Source organism: Lynx canadensis, chromosome B3, assembly GCF_007474595.2.
Source record: "Lynx canadensis isolate LIC74 chromosome B3, mLynCan4.pri.v2, whole genome shotgun sequence".
Lineage (NCBI taxonomy): Eukaryota > Metazoa > Chordata > Mammalia > Carnivora > Felidae > Lynx > Lynx canadensis.
In genome coordinates, this window is record NC_044308.2 from 28,931,267 (window position 1) to 28,949,236 (window position 17,970).

At 51.0% G+C, this 17,970-nt stretch overlaps 1 protein-coding gene across 1 annotated transcript in view; it reads left to right on the top strand.

Moving 5' to 3' along the window:
* TMEM266 (transmembrane protein 266) overlaps positions 1-17,723 on the top strand; it is a 125,171-nt gene extending 107,448 nt beyond the window's left edge. Inside the window, exons 9-11 of the mRNA XM_030317618.1 lie at positions 1,733-1,922; positions 14,996-15,058; positions 16,560-17,723. Coding sequence (XP_030173478.1) covers positions 1,733-1,922; positions 14,996-15,058; positions 16,560-17,155 — 849 coding nt within the window. The 3' untranslated portion in view covers positions 17,156-17,723. The remainder of the gene's footprint in view (positions 1-1,732; positions 1,923-14,995; positions 15,059-16,559) is intronic.
* Positions 17,724-17,970: the final 247 nt, after the last annotated feature.

The window sequence follows — 17,970 nt, forward strand, 5'->3', positions numbered from 1 at the left end:
ACAGGCTGGCATGACAAAGTACCTGGGTGGCTGCCTCAGGTGGGGGGGGTTGGGTCTGAGCGGGGGAGCTGACTATGTGATCTGTGAGCAAACGGCACAGCTGGGGAAGTGGCCTTCAGATCAACACATGCTTGGTGTGTTTAAGGAACTACAAGAAGCCCTGCATCACAGGGAGAGGTAAAGAGAGAAAGGATGAGGCGAAGTAGGCCAGATAGACAGGGCCAGATCATGCACCTGCTTTGTAAGCCAAGGGTAAGGAGTTGAGTTTCCTCCCAGTTGAGATTTGTAGACAAGATGGTGACATGATGTGATCTAGGTTTGGGAGAATCTCTCTGACTTCTTCTGGAGAATAGATGGCAAAAGGCTGTAGAAGTTGCAGTTGCCCAGGTGAGGGCTGGCAGTGGAGGTGGTGGGGGGTGGGGCAGGCAGGCGTGGCGTAGCACTTGGAGGTGGAGCTGGACTTGGGGACAGATTGCATGGTGGGGGAGGGAAGGCAAGGAAACAAAGGAGGTGATTCATTTTTGGCTCCAGCTAAGATGAGATGAAACCACCTGAGGAGTGATTTTCAGATGCAGTGAAGAGTCCTATTCTGACCAAGTTGAGTTGGTGATTCCTGTGACCCAGTTCCATGTTGTTGTCGGGTAGGAGTTGGAGGTGTGAGGCTAACATTACAGGGAGGGGTCAGAGCAGGACACTGAGCATCATGGGCAAGTAGGTAATCTTCTAGGTAGGGAGACCAGGCACTGGGCTTCCCTGGGACTGCCCTCCTCCACCACCACTTGTTTCAGGCTTTGAGAGTTTGTCTGGAGGTTGTGCAGAAGTGATGCAATGTGTTCTTGGGACACTAGGTGGCAGTGAAGGCTCTCCTTGTAGCTGAGCCCACAGCCAGGCCCTTCAACGACAGACGTCAACTTTGTCTTCGCACAGATGGCCCAGAAAGGCCCGAGGATGAACAGCCATTTCAGCCACAAACCCAAGAAGCATCTGGGTTTGTTGGCTTTTCCCAAAACAACAAAAAATAATTAACCAAAATCAAAATGTGTGCAGCTTTTTTCAAAGCCCTTATTTAGTACCCAAGTCCTCAGAGAGATCTAGGGTGTGAGAACCCCTGTTATACAGATAAGGGAACCCAGCCACATGGTCAGGAAGCTACAGAGCCTGGACTAGGGCCCAACCCTTTCTGAACACCTCCTAAAAGAGGAAAGTGGGTGTTGCTCGAAGACAAATGGACAGTCGACAGCCCAGCAAGCAGGTGATGATCCCTGACATCAGGATGGGCTCCCACGGCTGGTTAGGCTGGCCCTGGATGTTGCCAGGTATCCTGTCTTACATTCATCATCAGTATAAGACACCTGAATTAAGGCACACCTGGATCTCACATTTAGGCAAGTAACTAGAACAAGATTCAAACCCGTGTTTTTCGCCTCTCCTTCAGTGCTCTTCCCACAGACCACAGCTGTGTTTCCCCTAATGGCCATCTTGTCTTCACAATGGGGCCAGACTACACAGTATCCCAGAGATGACACACAGGAACGCACTTTATTACTTGGATAAGACTCCATAAACGTCAAAGGCTCTAGCGACTGGTGTCTTTGGAGATTTGTAAGGAAGGCCCCACCCACCCCTCAGGACTCTCAGCGCCAGGCTCCTGGCCCCTGCCCCAGGAGCAAAGCGCCCCTGGCCCCGCCCTCCCGCGCGCAGCCCACCGCCCACAGCCCCTCTCCTCTTGCAGTTTGAGATCCGGCAGCTGCGGGCGCACCTGGCTCAGCAGGACCTGGACCTGGCTGCCGAGCGCGAGGCGGCGCTGCAGGCCCCTCACGTGCTCAGCCAGCCGCGCAGCCGCTACAAGGTGGTGGAGGCCGGCACGTGGGCGGAGGAGACGGCCGCCGAGAGCGTCGTGGAGGAGCTGCAGCCCTCGCAAGGTGAGCCCGCCGGCGGCCCGCCCCCACCCAGGCCTCTGCGCCCAGGATCCTGAGGGCGGGCGAGCCTCCTTGCGGGACTGGTGGGAGGAGGGGCTCACCTCAGGAGGGGGTGCCCCCGGGACGACCTTTCCTAGCCCTGGAGCAAGCGTTTAGTCAGGCTGCCTTGCCCCAACCACGAAGTCATCTCAGTGACTTGCACCCATTCTATGCCTGTGGGCCGCTGGCGTGCTTTGCATGCATTATTATCTCCCCATCCCTCACTGCATTAGAAGCATGACTTACCTATTTTACGGATGAAATAAAAGTTGTACAAAGGCGCATCACTAATAAATGGCGGAGCTAGGCTTCAAACCAGAGACTTGAGACTTTCCTTCTGGACTACCCCGCCCGCAGGGGCCAGATAGTCAGTCCATCCTTAGGGCCAGTACAGCCCAGAACCTAAGTCTTGGAGGTGGTAACAAATTGGTGGGCAGGAGAGATTAGTGGAGATGGGAGCATGGGGCATGAGGACTGTATAGATGGCCAGCTGTGTTATCTTGAACAGGGAACTTCCTCCTTCTGAGCCTTGGTTGTGCTAGCTGGCAAATGGGAACGGTGCTGAGCTTTCCTCACAGTGTTGTTGTGAGGCTCAGGGAAGTGGGTGCAAGTGGCCTCCAGAGCTGCAGAACAGTCCTGCAAATGTCAGATGGTATTGCCTGGTGACACGGCCCTGTCAAGTTTGGACCTTCGCAGGATTTGGGGAGTCTGTATTCAAATGGACCCAAGTCAGGGATCTACCTCAGCTCAGGGGGCTGGGGAGCCAGGTAGGAGGATGAGCGCCCACGTTAGGGCCCCAAGGGGATCCTAGGAGCTCTCAACACAGACTTCCCTCCCCAGGCACCTTTTGTGTTCCTGTCTGAGTCCTCCCTGCCCTAACTTGTACCTGAAAATGTTATCACTAAAGTGATGGGTAAGGGGTTACGTCACTTTATCAAAAAATTCTTTTAAATATTGACCTCCCCTAATAATTCAGGATACATTTTCAAGTTTACATTTTTTACCTGAAGGTAAGGGAATTAAAAGTTCATCAAATTGCCCCTTCCCCGGAGGGAGGTTTTTACAGTGTGATCTCATTTCATCCTCACGTCACCTTTCTCTCATATGGAGGAGAAAACTCAGACCCAGAGAAGTTGAAAGAATTTCAGGGTAGAGACACCTGTGTGTCTCAGTCAGTTAAGTGTCTGACTCTTGATTTTGGCTCAGGTCATGATCTCAGGGTTCATGAGATCGAGCCCTGAATTGGGCTTCATGCTAACAGTGCAGAGCCTGCTTGGGATTCTCTCTCTCTCTCTCTCTCTCTCTCTCTCTCTCTGCCCCTCCCCTGCTGTGTCTCTCTCAAAATAAACAAACAAACATTAAAAAAAAAAGAATTTCACAGAATTACACACTGGAAATGATGGTGCTGAGCTTAGAACCCAGGCTGTGGGGCCCTAAACCCCAGCTTGACCTCGGGCCCACTTCACCTTGGCTTGCCAGGTTCCCCTTGCCAGGACAGCCCAGCAGAGCTGCGTGGGTTGGGAGGCAGGAGGCCAGAGCCTTGGGCTCCACTACTCCCCAGCTCTGTGACTTGAGGCTTCAGTGTTCCCTTCTATAAAGTGCCTCACAGCTCCAGCTCTGCCTGCCTCACAGGTAGCATGAGGAGCTGGTGGATGTGAGAAAGCTCTGGAGGCTGTAAGTCACTGTGGACAGGTTTTGTGGAGTGGGATGATTGCTGTTATGATCTTTTAGAGAGAACTTCGGATCTTAGAACTGTAGAAGTTGGGGGCTGGGAGGGACTTCTCTGAGGGAGGGATAGACCTTCAGCTGATGTGTTCATCCCATCTAAAACTCTTGCCAAGAGGCTCCCTGGCCTCAGCTTACCTTCTTTAACAACAGGTGCTCCTGAACTCCCAGGGAAGCCCACACCAACCCAACTTTGAATGGCTCTGTTTATTAGAAAAGAATTCTTCGTTCTGGGCTGAGGTCTGCCCCCCAGCACCTGTCTTTCCTACTTGGCTGCAGCTGTTCTGCATTGGTTTGGTGGATGCCCTCCCGGCTGAGGCACCTTTCATTTTATTTTTTTATTGAAGTCTGTTTGACATACAGTGTCATTTTCAAAGACTGGCCTCTGAGTGTTTTCTCCTGCGGGGACTGTCACTGCATTCCCACAGCCAACTCTCAGGAGAGAAGCTCTCCATGTTCTTGCTGTATCATCTCTCCTTGAACATTCCAGTGTTTTGGTTCCTTAGAGTGACATCTAGAACAGAACACAGTTCTTGGGGAGCTGCAAGACCAGGGTGGAGTGCTAAGGGGCCACCCCTGCTTTTTTGTTCTGAACCGAGAACCCTTAGATGTGGCTGCCTGGCCTGAGCTCACAGCTGACCCAGCCCCCTGCCCTGTGTTCCCTGGGAGGCCCCCCCATCCCCGTTCCCTGCTCCCATTCCACTGTGCAGCACTTTACATCCATCTGTGTTGGGCTGTAGCTTCTTTGATTCCTGACTTAACACGTTGGCTGATGGCTGCTTGGGCTGCAGTAACGGTGATGAAGCACGGCAAACTGCTTAACTGTCGGTTTACTGTCTCACGGCTCTCGAGGCTGACGTCTGAGATCAAGGTCTTGGCAGGTTGGTTCCTCCTGAGGGCTGTGAGGGTCTCTCCCCTAGCTTCTGGTGGTTTGCTCATAATGCTTGGTGTTCCTTGGCTTCCTCTTCACCTGGCATTCTCCCTGTGTGTGTGTCTGTGTTCACATTTCCTTTTTTATAAGGACCCAAGTCATACTGGGTTGGGGACCCACCCTACTCCAGTATGACATCACCTTAATTAGTGACTTCTGCTTCAGCCTCATTTCCAAATGAGACCCCATTCTGAGGTACTGGGGGTTAGGGCAACGTATGAATTTGGGGGAGACACAACGATTCACCCTCTAACAGGTGGCATACAGACCTTTAATGATCTCACTTGCCCAGCCTCAACTCCTCCCACTGTCTTCACCTTCACTGTGGGCAAGGGAAACATCTTTTAGCTCTGTGTTGTTCTATGCAGTGGTAGGTCTTGGAACTTTTCCACATGCTGATCACTGGCGGGCCAGGCCTGCCTGCCAAACTTCTCTTCCTCCTTAGAACCCATCTCCAGGTGAGCTCCCAGCCACCACTCTCTCCCCTCTAGACTTCCATGAACTCCCATGAGGCCCCAATCAACTGTGCCGTGTTGCTGTGACCATTTATGTGTGTGTTCCCCCCAAGACTTGTTTATCTCCAGAGCCCACCCAGGCCTGGCCCTCAGCAGGCTCCCTGTAGTGCTTGTTGTGTGAAATGTAATGTGCAAGTCTGTAACTGATCAAAGAACAAAAGAAGGCTTGTGGATGTCACTTGTGCTAATGTGGGTCCTTATAGTGCTCTGAGCTCAGGGGCCATCTGACAGCAGTGCACTCCAGAAACCCCTCTAGACCTTCAGCTCCCTAGGCTGGTGTTTGTGGAATCCAGAATAAAAAAATATAAGAATATTCTTTTTGCAAGTTCTTCTAGAAGTCAGCAGCTTTTGCCTGCTTGTCTTGCTTCCCAAGGACAGGAGCTTCACAGTCTCCAGCTCATCCCAGGGTCTTCCTCATTGATAAAGCAGAATGAGTCAGAGGAGCAGCTGCTGGGCAGCCAGCCTCCTTCCTCTGCCCACAGTGGTGCTCACAGCCCATCTCGAGGCTGCAGCTCACCTGGGGCTTAGGCCTGCCTGGTTCTGTTGTCTCTTCACATGTGCTCACCTATAAACATCTGAGCTCAGGTGAGCACCTCCAAACAGCCACACATTCTATAGCACCTCTCTATCATCAGGATCCTTAGCTCTCGCGATAACAGCATGGCCATTATTGTCCCTGAGCCAGTGACCTCCAGACCCTCAACACCTGATGCCACATTTGGGCCCACAGGGAGTCAAGATCTGGGTTTGGAGAGTCTACAAACAAACCAAGCCTTTGAAATAATCCTACACGTTCTAGGAGTCCTTGCCTCTCCATCCTGCTCCCTCTCTCTGCCGTCCCCATAGTGAACAACTTCCAGGAGGGATGGAGGGTGGCAGAATAAGAAGGGAGAAAGCTGGGTCACACTTGAAGCCCACTCAGGGTAAATTTGATCAGCTGTGTGTCACTAGCCAGGATGTCATGGCATCTGTGCTGACCCTCCTGAGACTAGGAGGTGTCTGAACAAGGCACCCAGGCCTCCCATAGAGATGCCAAACATGTATCCCTGGGAGCAGCTACAAATGCCCCGCCCATCTATACCTGGAACCCACCCCTGCTCTCCTTTATCTGTTCTGTGACACCCCTACCTCCAATCTCTCTAGACGCAAACCTGCCCTGTACCTGCCCCAGTGTATGCCATGCACAGTCCACTCCCCCACAGGCCACTTCTGCCACTTCACTGCCAACCTCCAGAGCCATCAGTAGCAAAGCCAACACCGCTGAAGCAGAGGACAGAAGCTGGAGGGCCAGCAAGTGGCATGTGTGATTCATAGCCTCCAGTGGGCCAGTGAGACAGGGCATCCCCCAGCTGATTTCTCTTTGATCAGGAGCTGTGTCCAGGGAGGGATTTCCATGACATTAGAAATTATGGCCAGACAAGCTAGGGATGCCCTGGGCTACTCTGGAGATGTAGAAAGGGCAGCCTTTGTTGCTAACGATGACCTTCAAGCCAGTGAGGGCTCCGAAGCTCACTGTGTCACAACAGCACACAGACTTTCCAAGGATTAACCTGCAGAAATGAGCGAGAAGTGACAGGAGCCTCTGGAGGGGGCCTTGCTCACTGCGGGAGGGTGGCCCTGAGGGGCGGGAGTGCTGAGTGGTTCCTACAGTCTCAACAGTTGCCAGCAGGTCAGAGCCAGACTAACGCCGACCAGCTTCTGTTTAGACTTGCTCTGGCACAAATCATTTTTAAAACCCAGGCTGCAAAGTTCCAGACTTTGGGGCCTGCCAAGTTCACGGTGCCCCTGTGTAGTCGTTAATACTTCCCTCCCAAATTTATTAGTCTTGAAACTTGCCCATAATTTATGAATTACAGCTACTGGTGGGAGTGCCACAGTTTCACTGTATATCACAGGAAACCTCTGCGTCCCTGTATGCTGCCCCAGCACTCAGAGAAACCCCCACAGAGGTGCACCAGGCCAGGCGGTCCCCCCAGAGGGCCTTTCCTCTGCCAAGCAGCTGGCACCAGGGTGTACCCTTAGGAGAGCAGAGACCTATGTGCTATGGAGACAAGTCGGGGTTTCTGCCACTGCTGGCCTCCTCACGTGTGTTCCTAGTGGAGTCACTGAGGACCCAGGGAAGCCCCGAGCTGTAGGGCCTCACACAAAATAGTGAGACAGTTGACAGGGCAGAGGGCTAGGGCTAGGGGTTTGTATCTCACCTCAGCCTTGAACAAGTTACTTTACCTCTCTGATCAGGACTGGCTCCATGGCCTGGTGACTTGGTTGGTCATACAGGGGCTCGAACTTGGTTCAGTGCTCTGCTGTGGTCTACTTGAAATCCTTAATGCTTTTTTTTTTTTTTAACAGATGTGTAATTGGCATATAGCTTATTAGTTTTGGGTATACTATGTAACGATTAGATATTTGTTGTATATATTGCAAAATGATCATAATAAATCTAGTTAACATCTGTAACCATACATATTTATAAAATTAAAAAAAATTTTAAGTTTATTTATTTTGAGAGAGAGAATAAGCAGGGGAGGAGCAAAGAGAGAGGGAGAGAGAGAATCCCAAGCAGGCTCCATGCAGTCAGCACAGAGCCTGATGTGAGCCTCGATCTCAGGAACCATAAGATCATGACCTGAGCCGAAACCAAGAATCAGACGTTTAACCGACTGAACCCCCCCGACCCCCCAGTTACAAATATTCTTTTTAATGTGATGAGAACTTCTAAGATTTACTTGCTTAACAACTTTCAAATATGCAGTACATTATTAGTAACTATTGTCACTATGCAATACAGCATATCCCCATAACTTATTTATTTTACAATAAAATTTGTACCCTTTGACCCCAATCACCCATTTTGCCAACCCCCACCTCTAACAACTACCAATTTGTTCTCTGTATCTGTGAGCTCAGAGTTTTCTTATTTTTGTTTTGTTTTTAGATTACACATAATTGAGATCATATAGTATTTGTCTTTCTCTCCCTGACTTACTTCACTTAGCATAATGCCCGCAAGGGACGTCCATGTTGCAAATGGCGCAATTTCTTTCTTTTTTATAGCTGAAATACTCCAGTGTGTGTGTATCTGTGTGTGTCTGTGTGTGTGTATGTACACATGCCACATCTTTATTCATCCACCATTGGACACTTATGTTGTTTCCATGTGTTAGCTATTATAAATAATGCTGTGATGAATGTGAGGGTGCATCTTTTCAAGTTAGTGTTTTCGTTTACTTTGGGTAAATACCCAGGAGTGGAATTCTATGGTAGTTGTATTTTTGATTTTTTGAGAAACCTCCATACTACTTTCCACAGTGGCTATAAAATGTACATTCCCACCAAAACTGTGCAAGTGTTCACTTTTCTTGACATCTTGCCAAAATTACCTCTTGTCTTTTTGCTAATAGCCATTCTAACAAGTATGAGGTGGTATCTCATTGTGGTTTGTAGTCCCCTGATGACGAGTGATGTGGAGCATATTTTCATGTGTCTGTTGGCCATCTATATATGTTCTTTGGAAAAATGTCTATTCAGATCCTCTGCCCAGCTTTTAACTGGTTTGGTTCTTTCCGCTGTTGAGTTGTATGAGTTCTTTATACGTGGTGGATATTAGCCCCTTATCACATATGATCTGGCTTTTTGAACAAGGGACCCCACAATCCTGCTCGTCCTGTCTCTGAGCCCCAGTTTTTCCAGAATGAGGATAGTAGCAGAAGCACATCTTCTCTGCGAAGGATTGGGCTTTTGGTCACAGGCACAGCTCTAGTGCATGGTACACAGCAGGTGCCCAGTGAATGTCCGTGCCTCCTTCTATGAGGGCTGCCGAGTCAGGGACCAGGAGCCCCAAACCAGGAATCAGGGCTTCCCTATGGACTTTGGGGCCCGTGTCTGCACAGGATGTATGGATGTGGGGTCCTGGGACCCTGCCCCACAGCACCCGCTCTCACCCCTTCCAGGAGGCCCAGCTGACTCAACCTCAGCCTTTCTCTCAACCTCAGCCTTGCCAGGCAAGTTGGGGCTCCACCCCAAGGGCAAACACACATAATGAGCGTTGCCATGGCCAACACTCGAAGGGCTTTGGGAGGATTAGCCCGGATGCATTTTCAGAATGTTTACACCCCAGGAAGAAAGGTGCCAGGTGGCCAAGAGCAGCTGCTGCAGCTGCCTCAGAAGCCTCAAGACTTTGGGGTTGGTAGGGAACGCCATGGGCCAGGGGTTCAGAAAGGTGAGGGACATCCCAGGGCTAGACTTGACATTCATTATCTCAGTAAATCTTACAGCTTCCCAGCAGGTTGGTGTTTCTCATCCCCATTTCACCTGTGAGGAAGCTGAGGCTCAGAGTGCCTAGGGATTTGCCTGAGACCACAAGGTGGCTGTTTTGTCCTGGAGCCTGTGTTTGTGCCCACCCTTCTTTCCAGCCCCTCCAGGGGCAGCCAGCTCAGTCCTCCCATGGGGTGGTTCCTCCATGGCCCTAGGACCCCTTGGGGCCAAATCAAAAGAAACTCTGGGGCAGGAGATTATTCTTAGGTGGAAGGTGGGGAGCCCCTCGTGTAGAGGATGAATGGTGGCCTGTTCCTGGCCACAAGCATCTGTGTCTACCTCCTCTCCTTTTCCCCAAGTTCCCAGTCACCCAACAGTCTCTAGTCTCCAGGCAGGGATCAGGGACAAGGAGAGAGGCTGTGTGCTGAACAGTGAGAGAGAATCCCAGAGGGGGAGGTCCTGGGAGGTCCTGCAGGCCCCCAGACACAGTCATCTGTCCAGTCAACACTATTTATTGGACGCTGGCATATGGCAAGCCTCATGCTAAGTGCTAGAGAGATGCTGAAGAAAATGTGGCCCCTGTGTGGGTCAGGATGGAACCCCAGCCCAAGTGGTCAGTTCTGGAGAAGAAGGCCTGCTTAAAGCAGAGAGCAGGCATGAACGGTGTCAGCATTGCTAGAGGAGTCCAGCAGGCTTCGCTTTTAGATCTGTATCTTAAAGCTCATTCTGAGGCCCCTGTGTGGGAATAGAGGGAGCAAATGCAGACTGGACAAACCTCCAGTGGCCACCTGGGCCCTAGGTTTTGTCAGGCATATTCATGCAGCTAGCCATCCCATTCATTAAACCCAAGACATGACAAGAGTCCAAAGGGGAAAGCATGACATCTGACCTATGGCTAGACCACAGGACCATAACAGAGGGCATCAGGGGTCCCTCGAATAGTCACAGACTTGGTAGGAGTCGGGTGAGGAAAGAGAAAGCACTGAGAAGTGGCCAGTCTCCCAGCCTTGGTGGGCAAAGAAACCATTCACCAAGATGGAGGTGGAGGGAGAAACTGAGTTCTATTTGGGACATGTTGAATCAGAAGTAGCTAGAGGTCATTCAGACGAAGTTGGCCAGTTGCCAGATCAGTCAGAAGTTCAAGAGAGACATCAGGGCTACAGTTCACCTAGCCTAGATTGTGTTTTCCAATGGCTTGGATGAAGATGTGGCAACCTCAAACAGTCAACACTGAGATAGGAGAGAGATCTAATACCTTGGACTGAACCAACATTAACAGTTCTCTGGGGTGCCTGCGTGGCTTAGTTGATTAAGTCAACTCCAACTCTTGGTTTCCGATCAGGTCATGATCTCACAGTTCATGAGTTCGAGCCCCACATCAGGCTCCATGCTGACAGCGTGGAGCCTGCTTGGGATTCTCTCTCTCTCCCTTTCTTTCTGTCCCTTCCCTGCTCTCTCGCTCGCTCGCTCTCTCTCTCTCTCTCTCTCTCTCTCTCTCCTCTCTGTCTGCCCCTCCCCCACTCTCTCTCTCTAAATAAATAAGTAAACTTAAAAAAAAAAAAAAAAAAGTCCTCCTCAGCAGGCTGCACCTCTGTACTGACATTTGCCTGGGATGAGAAACAGGAATCCTCCATGGGGGTTACACAGCCAAGTGTGGTAAGGGCTTGGCCTGGCCCCAGTTACTGCAGAGAAGCCCTGGGTGTCTCGTGAGTCAGTGGAGTAGGGCGGTTGCTGCACCCACTTGGAAGATGTCAGACTGCATTAGGGGAGTAATCCCGCCAGATTTTAGGAAGGACCAGTCTATTAAGTAACCCTGGCCTTGCAGGGCAGTGGCCAGGATTAAAGGATCTCGGTGTGTGTAGTGCCAAACCCCAAGGTGTGGAGCTATGAAGGCACAGTGAATGCTCCCTCCCTTCCCCTCCTCCACCTGTTTTGGTCACATCTGTAACCCCTAGTGAAGCCTTCAGAGTGGAAAGGCTGGAAAACTGGGGAGGGGTAGAAAATGGACAGTGGTTTCCCAGAGGAGACTTCTCAGGAGGGCCTTTTAAGTGTTTAAGTGTTGGATGGTCTGTCACCATCACATAGACGGTGAGGAGCAGTGGGCTTAGCCTTGGTACCTGTGAAAGACAGGACCAGGGTCTGCAAGGCTTGATTAAATGGAGATTGGCTGTTTGACCAAGGAATGGACATCCTGGTAAGGCCCCGCCTATGCTCCTCAGAGGCCAAGACTCCTGGCCTCAGTACCCAGCACAGGGTCCAGCACACTGTGATCCTACTGAGCACAAATCCTAACTGTCCACAGCTGACTGTTAGAGCTCCTCAACAAAGAGGTAGGCCCTCCCTTCCCCAGGTGTGCAGGCCATGGAGGGGAGAGCCCCCCATCAGGAGGTAGTGAGGTGATAGCCCAGATGCCTCTGGTCCCTTCCCACACTGCTCTCTCACCGCTGGGTGCTTTAGAGCTGGCAGAGGTTTTGGAAGCCATCTAGCCCAGCAACATCACAATCTGCAAGGGCCTCACCCGCCCCTGGTGGTACAGATGAAGAAACTGAGGACCAGAGAGGGGATGTGACCTCAGGCTCCTGTGGCAGTGGCATGCCCCAGGACAAGACCCAGGATCTGGGTTTTGGGTTTGTTTGTTACAATTTGTTTATACAATGTTACATTAGTTTCAAGCGTACAACAGTGATTTAACAAGTTTATTATGCTGTGCTCACCACAAGTGTGGCTACCATCTGTCACCATACAATGCTATTACGATACCATTGACAACATCTCCCATGCTCTACCTTTCATTCCTGGGACTTACTCCATAACCAGAAGCCTGTATCTCCCACTCCTCTTCAACCATTTTGCCTATCTCCCCACCACCTCCCATCTGACAGCCATCAGTCAGTCTCCATATGTACAGGTCTGTTTCCACTGTTTATTTATTCTTTGTTTTCTAGATTCCACATGTAAGTGAAATTATATGGTATTTGTCTTTCTCTGACTTATTTAGCATAAGGCCCTCTAGTTCTGTCCATGTTGCCTTAAATGGCATGATCTCATCCTTTTTTATGACTCAGTAATATTTCTCTCTGTGTGTACACCACATCTTCTTTATCTGTTCTTTCATCAGTGGACACTTAGGGTACTTCCACATCTTGGCTTTTGCAAATAATGCTGTAGTAAACATAGGGATGCATATATCTTTTCAAATTCGTGTCTTCATTTTCTCTGGGCAAATACCCACTGGTAGAATTCCATGGTCTTTCTATTTTTAATTCTTTGAGGAACCTCCGTATTGTCTCCCACAGTGGCTGTACCAGTTTGCATTCCCACCAACAGTGCAAGAGAGGGTTCCTCTTTCTCCATATCCTTGCCAACACCTCTTATTTCTTGTGTTGTTGATTTTAGCCATTCTGACAGGTGTGAGGTGACAGCTCATTGTAATTTTGATTTGCGTTTCCCTGATGGGGAGTGATGTTGAGCATCTTTTCATGTGTCTGTTGGCCAGCTATATTTCTTCTTTGAAAAAAATGTCTGTTCAGGTCCACTGCCCATTTTTTAATTAGTATGGTTTTTTTTTTTACTGCTGAGTTGTAGGAGTTCTTTATATATTTTGGGTTTTAGCCCTTTATCGAATATGATTTGCAGATAACTTCTCTCATTCAGTAAGAAAGTGGTCCAGTTTCATTCTGCATGTAGCTGTCCATGTAATTTTCTAGGGTCTGGGTTTTTCTTCATCACCCCAGGCCACCTTCTGTGTGTAACTCCCTTAGGATGAATTTTCACAGGTCTGCAGATATTTTAGCCGAGTTCATAGTTCTGCCCATGTCACAAGGCCCCTGCAGCCATGGCGCAAAGGAAGGGACCAGAACCTCCTGTCTGGCCCAATAGGCCTGGGGGACCCCCTCCTGTCACTGCTTGCCGGAAGCAGCCACACCAGCCACCACCTACTTCCCAGGGTGACCTGCAGGGCTAGACAGCATTTACAACATAAATTATAAAGAGCCATGGAGAATTGTATTGCTGTCTGATTCTGAGGGAGTATTTCTGGCTGATCCTGGAACAGGGCCTAGAGCGAGACTCCCTCGGCCCCTCCCTCAGCTGAGGCATTAATGCAAAACACACCTCTCACCACAGGCATTTAAAGATCAAAAGAGGCCAAAAAAGCTTCTAAGAGCCAGGTCTGCCTGTGCTCACAGACTTCCAGCGTCAGGACAGATTGGCCTTTGCAGTGATTTCAGGTGTGCCCAGGAAGGCAGCCGTAGAAAGCATCTGGTCCACTCACCTGTAGACCACGGCTCCTAGGAGAAGCACCTAGGGGTGTGGACTCCCTCAGACGTCCATAGGAGAGGAAGAACTAGACTTCTGTGTGTTGAAGGCCTTCGTGTGCCTGACCCCACTGGAGAAATTCGACATTCGTTAGCTTGCTTAATCTCCTTAACAGATAAGGGAACAGAGGCTCAGAGAGGACCATTTGGCTAAAATGTGGTAGGTCGAGGTTTGAAATCAGGTCTGATTCTGATCGGTCCTTGTAGGACCCTAGGACCCAAGGGAGACCACGGTTGCTAATGGAGCATACCCTGAGCTCAGCTGACAAGTTACCAAACTGAGTCAAAGATCATCTTGTTACTCTCCAAACCATGCCAGGTCCCTCCTGATTATCACTTGACTCTGATCCCTCCCTTCTGTCCCATCAGGCACCACTTCCCTCCCCAGGACCTGTCAGCCTCACCTGGGCATCGTCTCTGGTCTCCTTGCCTAAATCCTGGCACCTTCTGAACCACTCACCCCACAACCTTGGGAGTGAGTCACACCTGACCGCATTCAAACTTTCATGTGGTTCTTCACTGCCCTCATAACAAGGCCAAGCTCCTTGGGATGGTTTTTGGGGTCTCCAGTCATCTGCTTGTCCTCCCATTCTCAGGCCACTCTGAATTTCTCACCTTTCCTCTCTCCCATTCCCTCTTCATTCCTATCAGGATGATGAACCACCATTTCTTTGAGATCCTGATCCCATGTCATCTCCTTTGATCTGAACAGCTTTATACCTTGTCATGCATTATTCATGCAGTAACTATTTACTGAGCACTCACCCTGTACTAGGTAGTGGGGAAGCGCAGCCCCTGGTCCATCCCTGTACTGCATGGAAGACTAGGTACTCAGATAGATGAGCCAAGGGGATGTCATCAGTGATCAGCCTCTGCAGCTGTCTGTGTGTGGCCACTTGCAGGGCTTTGAGACTTTTGTACTGAGGATGGCATTTCCGGTCACCCTGAGAACCTCAGGTAGACTCAGAGACTTAGGCCATCCAGGCAGGGAAAACCCTGAGGAACTGTTTCCACACTCCTCATCTCAGAGATGGGGAAACTGAAGACAGAGAAGGAAAGGGCCCTGCCCGTGTCACACATCAAGCCAGATGCTTCATGAGGACCTGGGTCCCTGATACCCAGGCCAGCCCAGCCTTGGCGAAGAGCCCCACTGAGGATTGGAAAGCAGCAGAGAGCCTCTGGGAGACAACGCCTCTTCTCATGGTGATGGGTAGGGGCTTTAGTACTGGGGGAGGGACATGAACTGGCCACAGCCTGGCGAGCCACCACACTCACCTTTCTCTGTCCTCTGCATAGATGCCGCAGTGAAAGATGACATGAACAGCTACATCAGTCAGTACTACAATGGGCCCAGCAGTGGTGAGTCTGTGTCCAGGGCCGATCTGCACATACCAGAACCTCTCTGTGGCCCCATGCAACCCCTAATATTGAGAGTGGGGACAACTCGGCCTGGCGTGCCCATCTCCTGTTGCCTGTGAACCATAACTGCAGGCAGAGTTCAAAGACCTGGAGCTTTAACTCCCAGCCAAGTCCAGCACCCAGCTATGGATGTCAAGGGTGGAGTACTCTGTGATTACCAATGAGGGCTGCATGTGGGACCCTCATATGAAAGGGGGGCTGGAGGTTAGAAATCTGAGTGACCTCAGTGCCTCTCAACCTGAGACCCTTTCAGCATGATCATGATGGGGGTGAGGTATTTGGGCTTGAGGAGCAACAGGTGTGGGGCATGTCCTTGCTCCAGTTACGTTTCATTCTTGCACTTGAAAGAAGTTTCAGGGGAGCCTAGTGGTTTCCACTTACGGGAAAGGTTGAGTTTTAAAATAATACGCAGGCCTATTGCTTCTCAGCCTTTTGGCTAAGATCAAGTGTAAAATAATACGCAGGCCTTCAGTGTCTTGTTTCTCCTTAGCCAGTGTCTTAAACCTTATAGTTTGTATTTCACAGCCTTCAAATCCTTATATATTCCATTGTAAGGCTAGAATGTTACATTGTGTGACATGTATAATGCATTGGATTTTTTTCTTCTCTATAATTTAGCCCCCTCAAGATCTCTTTTCTCCCTCTCTTTTTCAAAGCTTCATCCAATCTGCTGATTTCAAACACCATCATCTCTAGCTCAGACCTCTCACCCAGTGCACTCACCCCACAACTTTGGGGAGAGAGACCTTGCCCTCACTGTGCCTGCCCACTGTAATTTGGCCCCTGGATACTTTTCACTTAAAGACCTTCTGAAGTGTCCTCTGTCCTCCCCCTGCAATGCTTCCTTCAGGGATGAATCAATCTTCTGAAGACACAGCTCTGATCATGTCACTCTCAGACTAGCCCCAGTTAAAACTTTGAATGACTCCCCCTGACCATGAAACCCAAATTCCTTGTCCTGGCACCTCATGCCTTCTGAGTTAGGATGTTGGCATTAATAACCCCAGCAGCACTGTGGTTTAACTAAATCAACAAAGGTCCATGGCAGATCATCCAGGTACTCTGCTCCCAGGTTGTCATCTTTCCTTCAGCACCCAGTGGGCAGAACAGCTACCATCTATTCTAGAGCATTGCTGACTGCCAGGCAGAACAACAGCCGTTTACTGTTTATATAGATGCCACAGATCAGTTCTCACAGATAATTGACCAGTGCGTGTCCCATGTCCACACGAGTTCACCAAGACGAAGGCAGGGCATAATCCTCCCTCAGGGCAGGCCAGCAAACATTGGGAAATTGGACCACAGACCAACCCCCCCTACCCCCCCCAGCAGAGCCCAGGCACACTCACTGTCCACCATTCAGGTCAGAGCCACCCGCATCAGGGCCTGCAGAGGTGTGGCATAGGGAGAAGTGTTACCAGCATCCCCTCCTTTCTTGCAGACAGTGGTGTTCCAGAGCCAGCTGTGTGTGTAGTCACCACAGCTGCCATCGATGTCCACCAGCCCAACGTCTCCTCTGACCTCTTCTCAGTCGATGTGCCCCTGAAGCTCAGCAGCAATGGCACCCGTGCAAGTGCCACCTCCGAGAGCGCCTCCCGCTCTGCTCACAGCTCTGTCACCCGGGCCCAGAGCAACAGCAGCCAGACACTGGGCTCTTCCACAGACTGTAGTACCGCCCGTGAGGAGCCGTCCTCAGAGCCCAGCCCCTCTCCTCAGCCACTGCCTCTACCACCCCAGCAGCAGATGGCAGAGGCCACGGTCCAGGACCTGCTGTCCTCCCTATCAGAGGACCCCTGCCCATCCCAGAGGGCCTTGGACCCAGCCCCTGTCACCTGGCCCAGCCCAGCGGGCTCGGCCCAAACCAGCCCCGAGCTGGAGCACAGGGTAAGTCTTTTCAACCAGAAGAATCAGGAGGGCTTCACTGTCTTTCAGATCAAGCCTGTCATCCACTTCCAGCCTGCTGCACCCCTGCTGGAGGAGAAATTCAGATCTTTGGAATCCAAAGAGCAAAAGTTGCACAGGGTCCCTGAAGCCTAGAGCCTCCAGTTGGGCTGCATGGGAGGAGGAGGGAGAGCTATCTGGATGCTCTCCTAGAGCCCCAGAGGCAACCAGGGGCATCACTCAAGGCCCGGGAGCCCACCTGGCCTCCCTCAGGGTGCTGCCTGCCTCCAGGGAGGTGTCACCAGGCCAGGAGGCCACATGCCTCAGACCTCAAAGCCCAGAGCTGGCGCCTCCTCTGGCCCTGCTCAGGGGAGGGTGGTGCTCATGGCTGGGGTCTTTTTAAACCATTTTTACAAAAACCAGCCTGTGGCCCAGCTTCAGCAGGGTAGAGCGCAGGGGCAGCCCAGCCTCTTCCGTTGCCTTTGTTCCTGGCGCCCACCCCGGACCCTTGGGAACAGCACTGTGAGCAGGGGCTATCTAGCCCCACCCCCAAGCCGTCTTTTCTGGGAATCCTGGGTGGAGCCAACACAATCATACAAAGACCACCATCTGAGCCTATTTCATTCATCCTCATTCTCTCATTCGGCATGAGCATTTCTGAGTCTTTTCCAGACAAGTCTAGTTTTCACCTTCATAGGACATAATGAGATGAATCTGGAGGTGGGTGGGAGGGTCACTGGGGGGGTGGGGGGGACAGCTGTTTTCCAATCTTGGCTTTAATAATAAAAACCAACTGCACTGAGACTTCTGGTTGGCAGAGGTTTTCCTTTGCAATTGCTAGCCCAGGTGAAGAAGCATGAGTGGGTTTGGGTTGGCCTGGCCTGGTGTAAAGCCACCCAGGTAGGCCCAAGCCGTACCCAGCAGCTCTTGAGGCCTCTACAGAGTGGAAGGAGCCCTGGACCCCAGGCAGG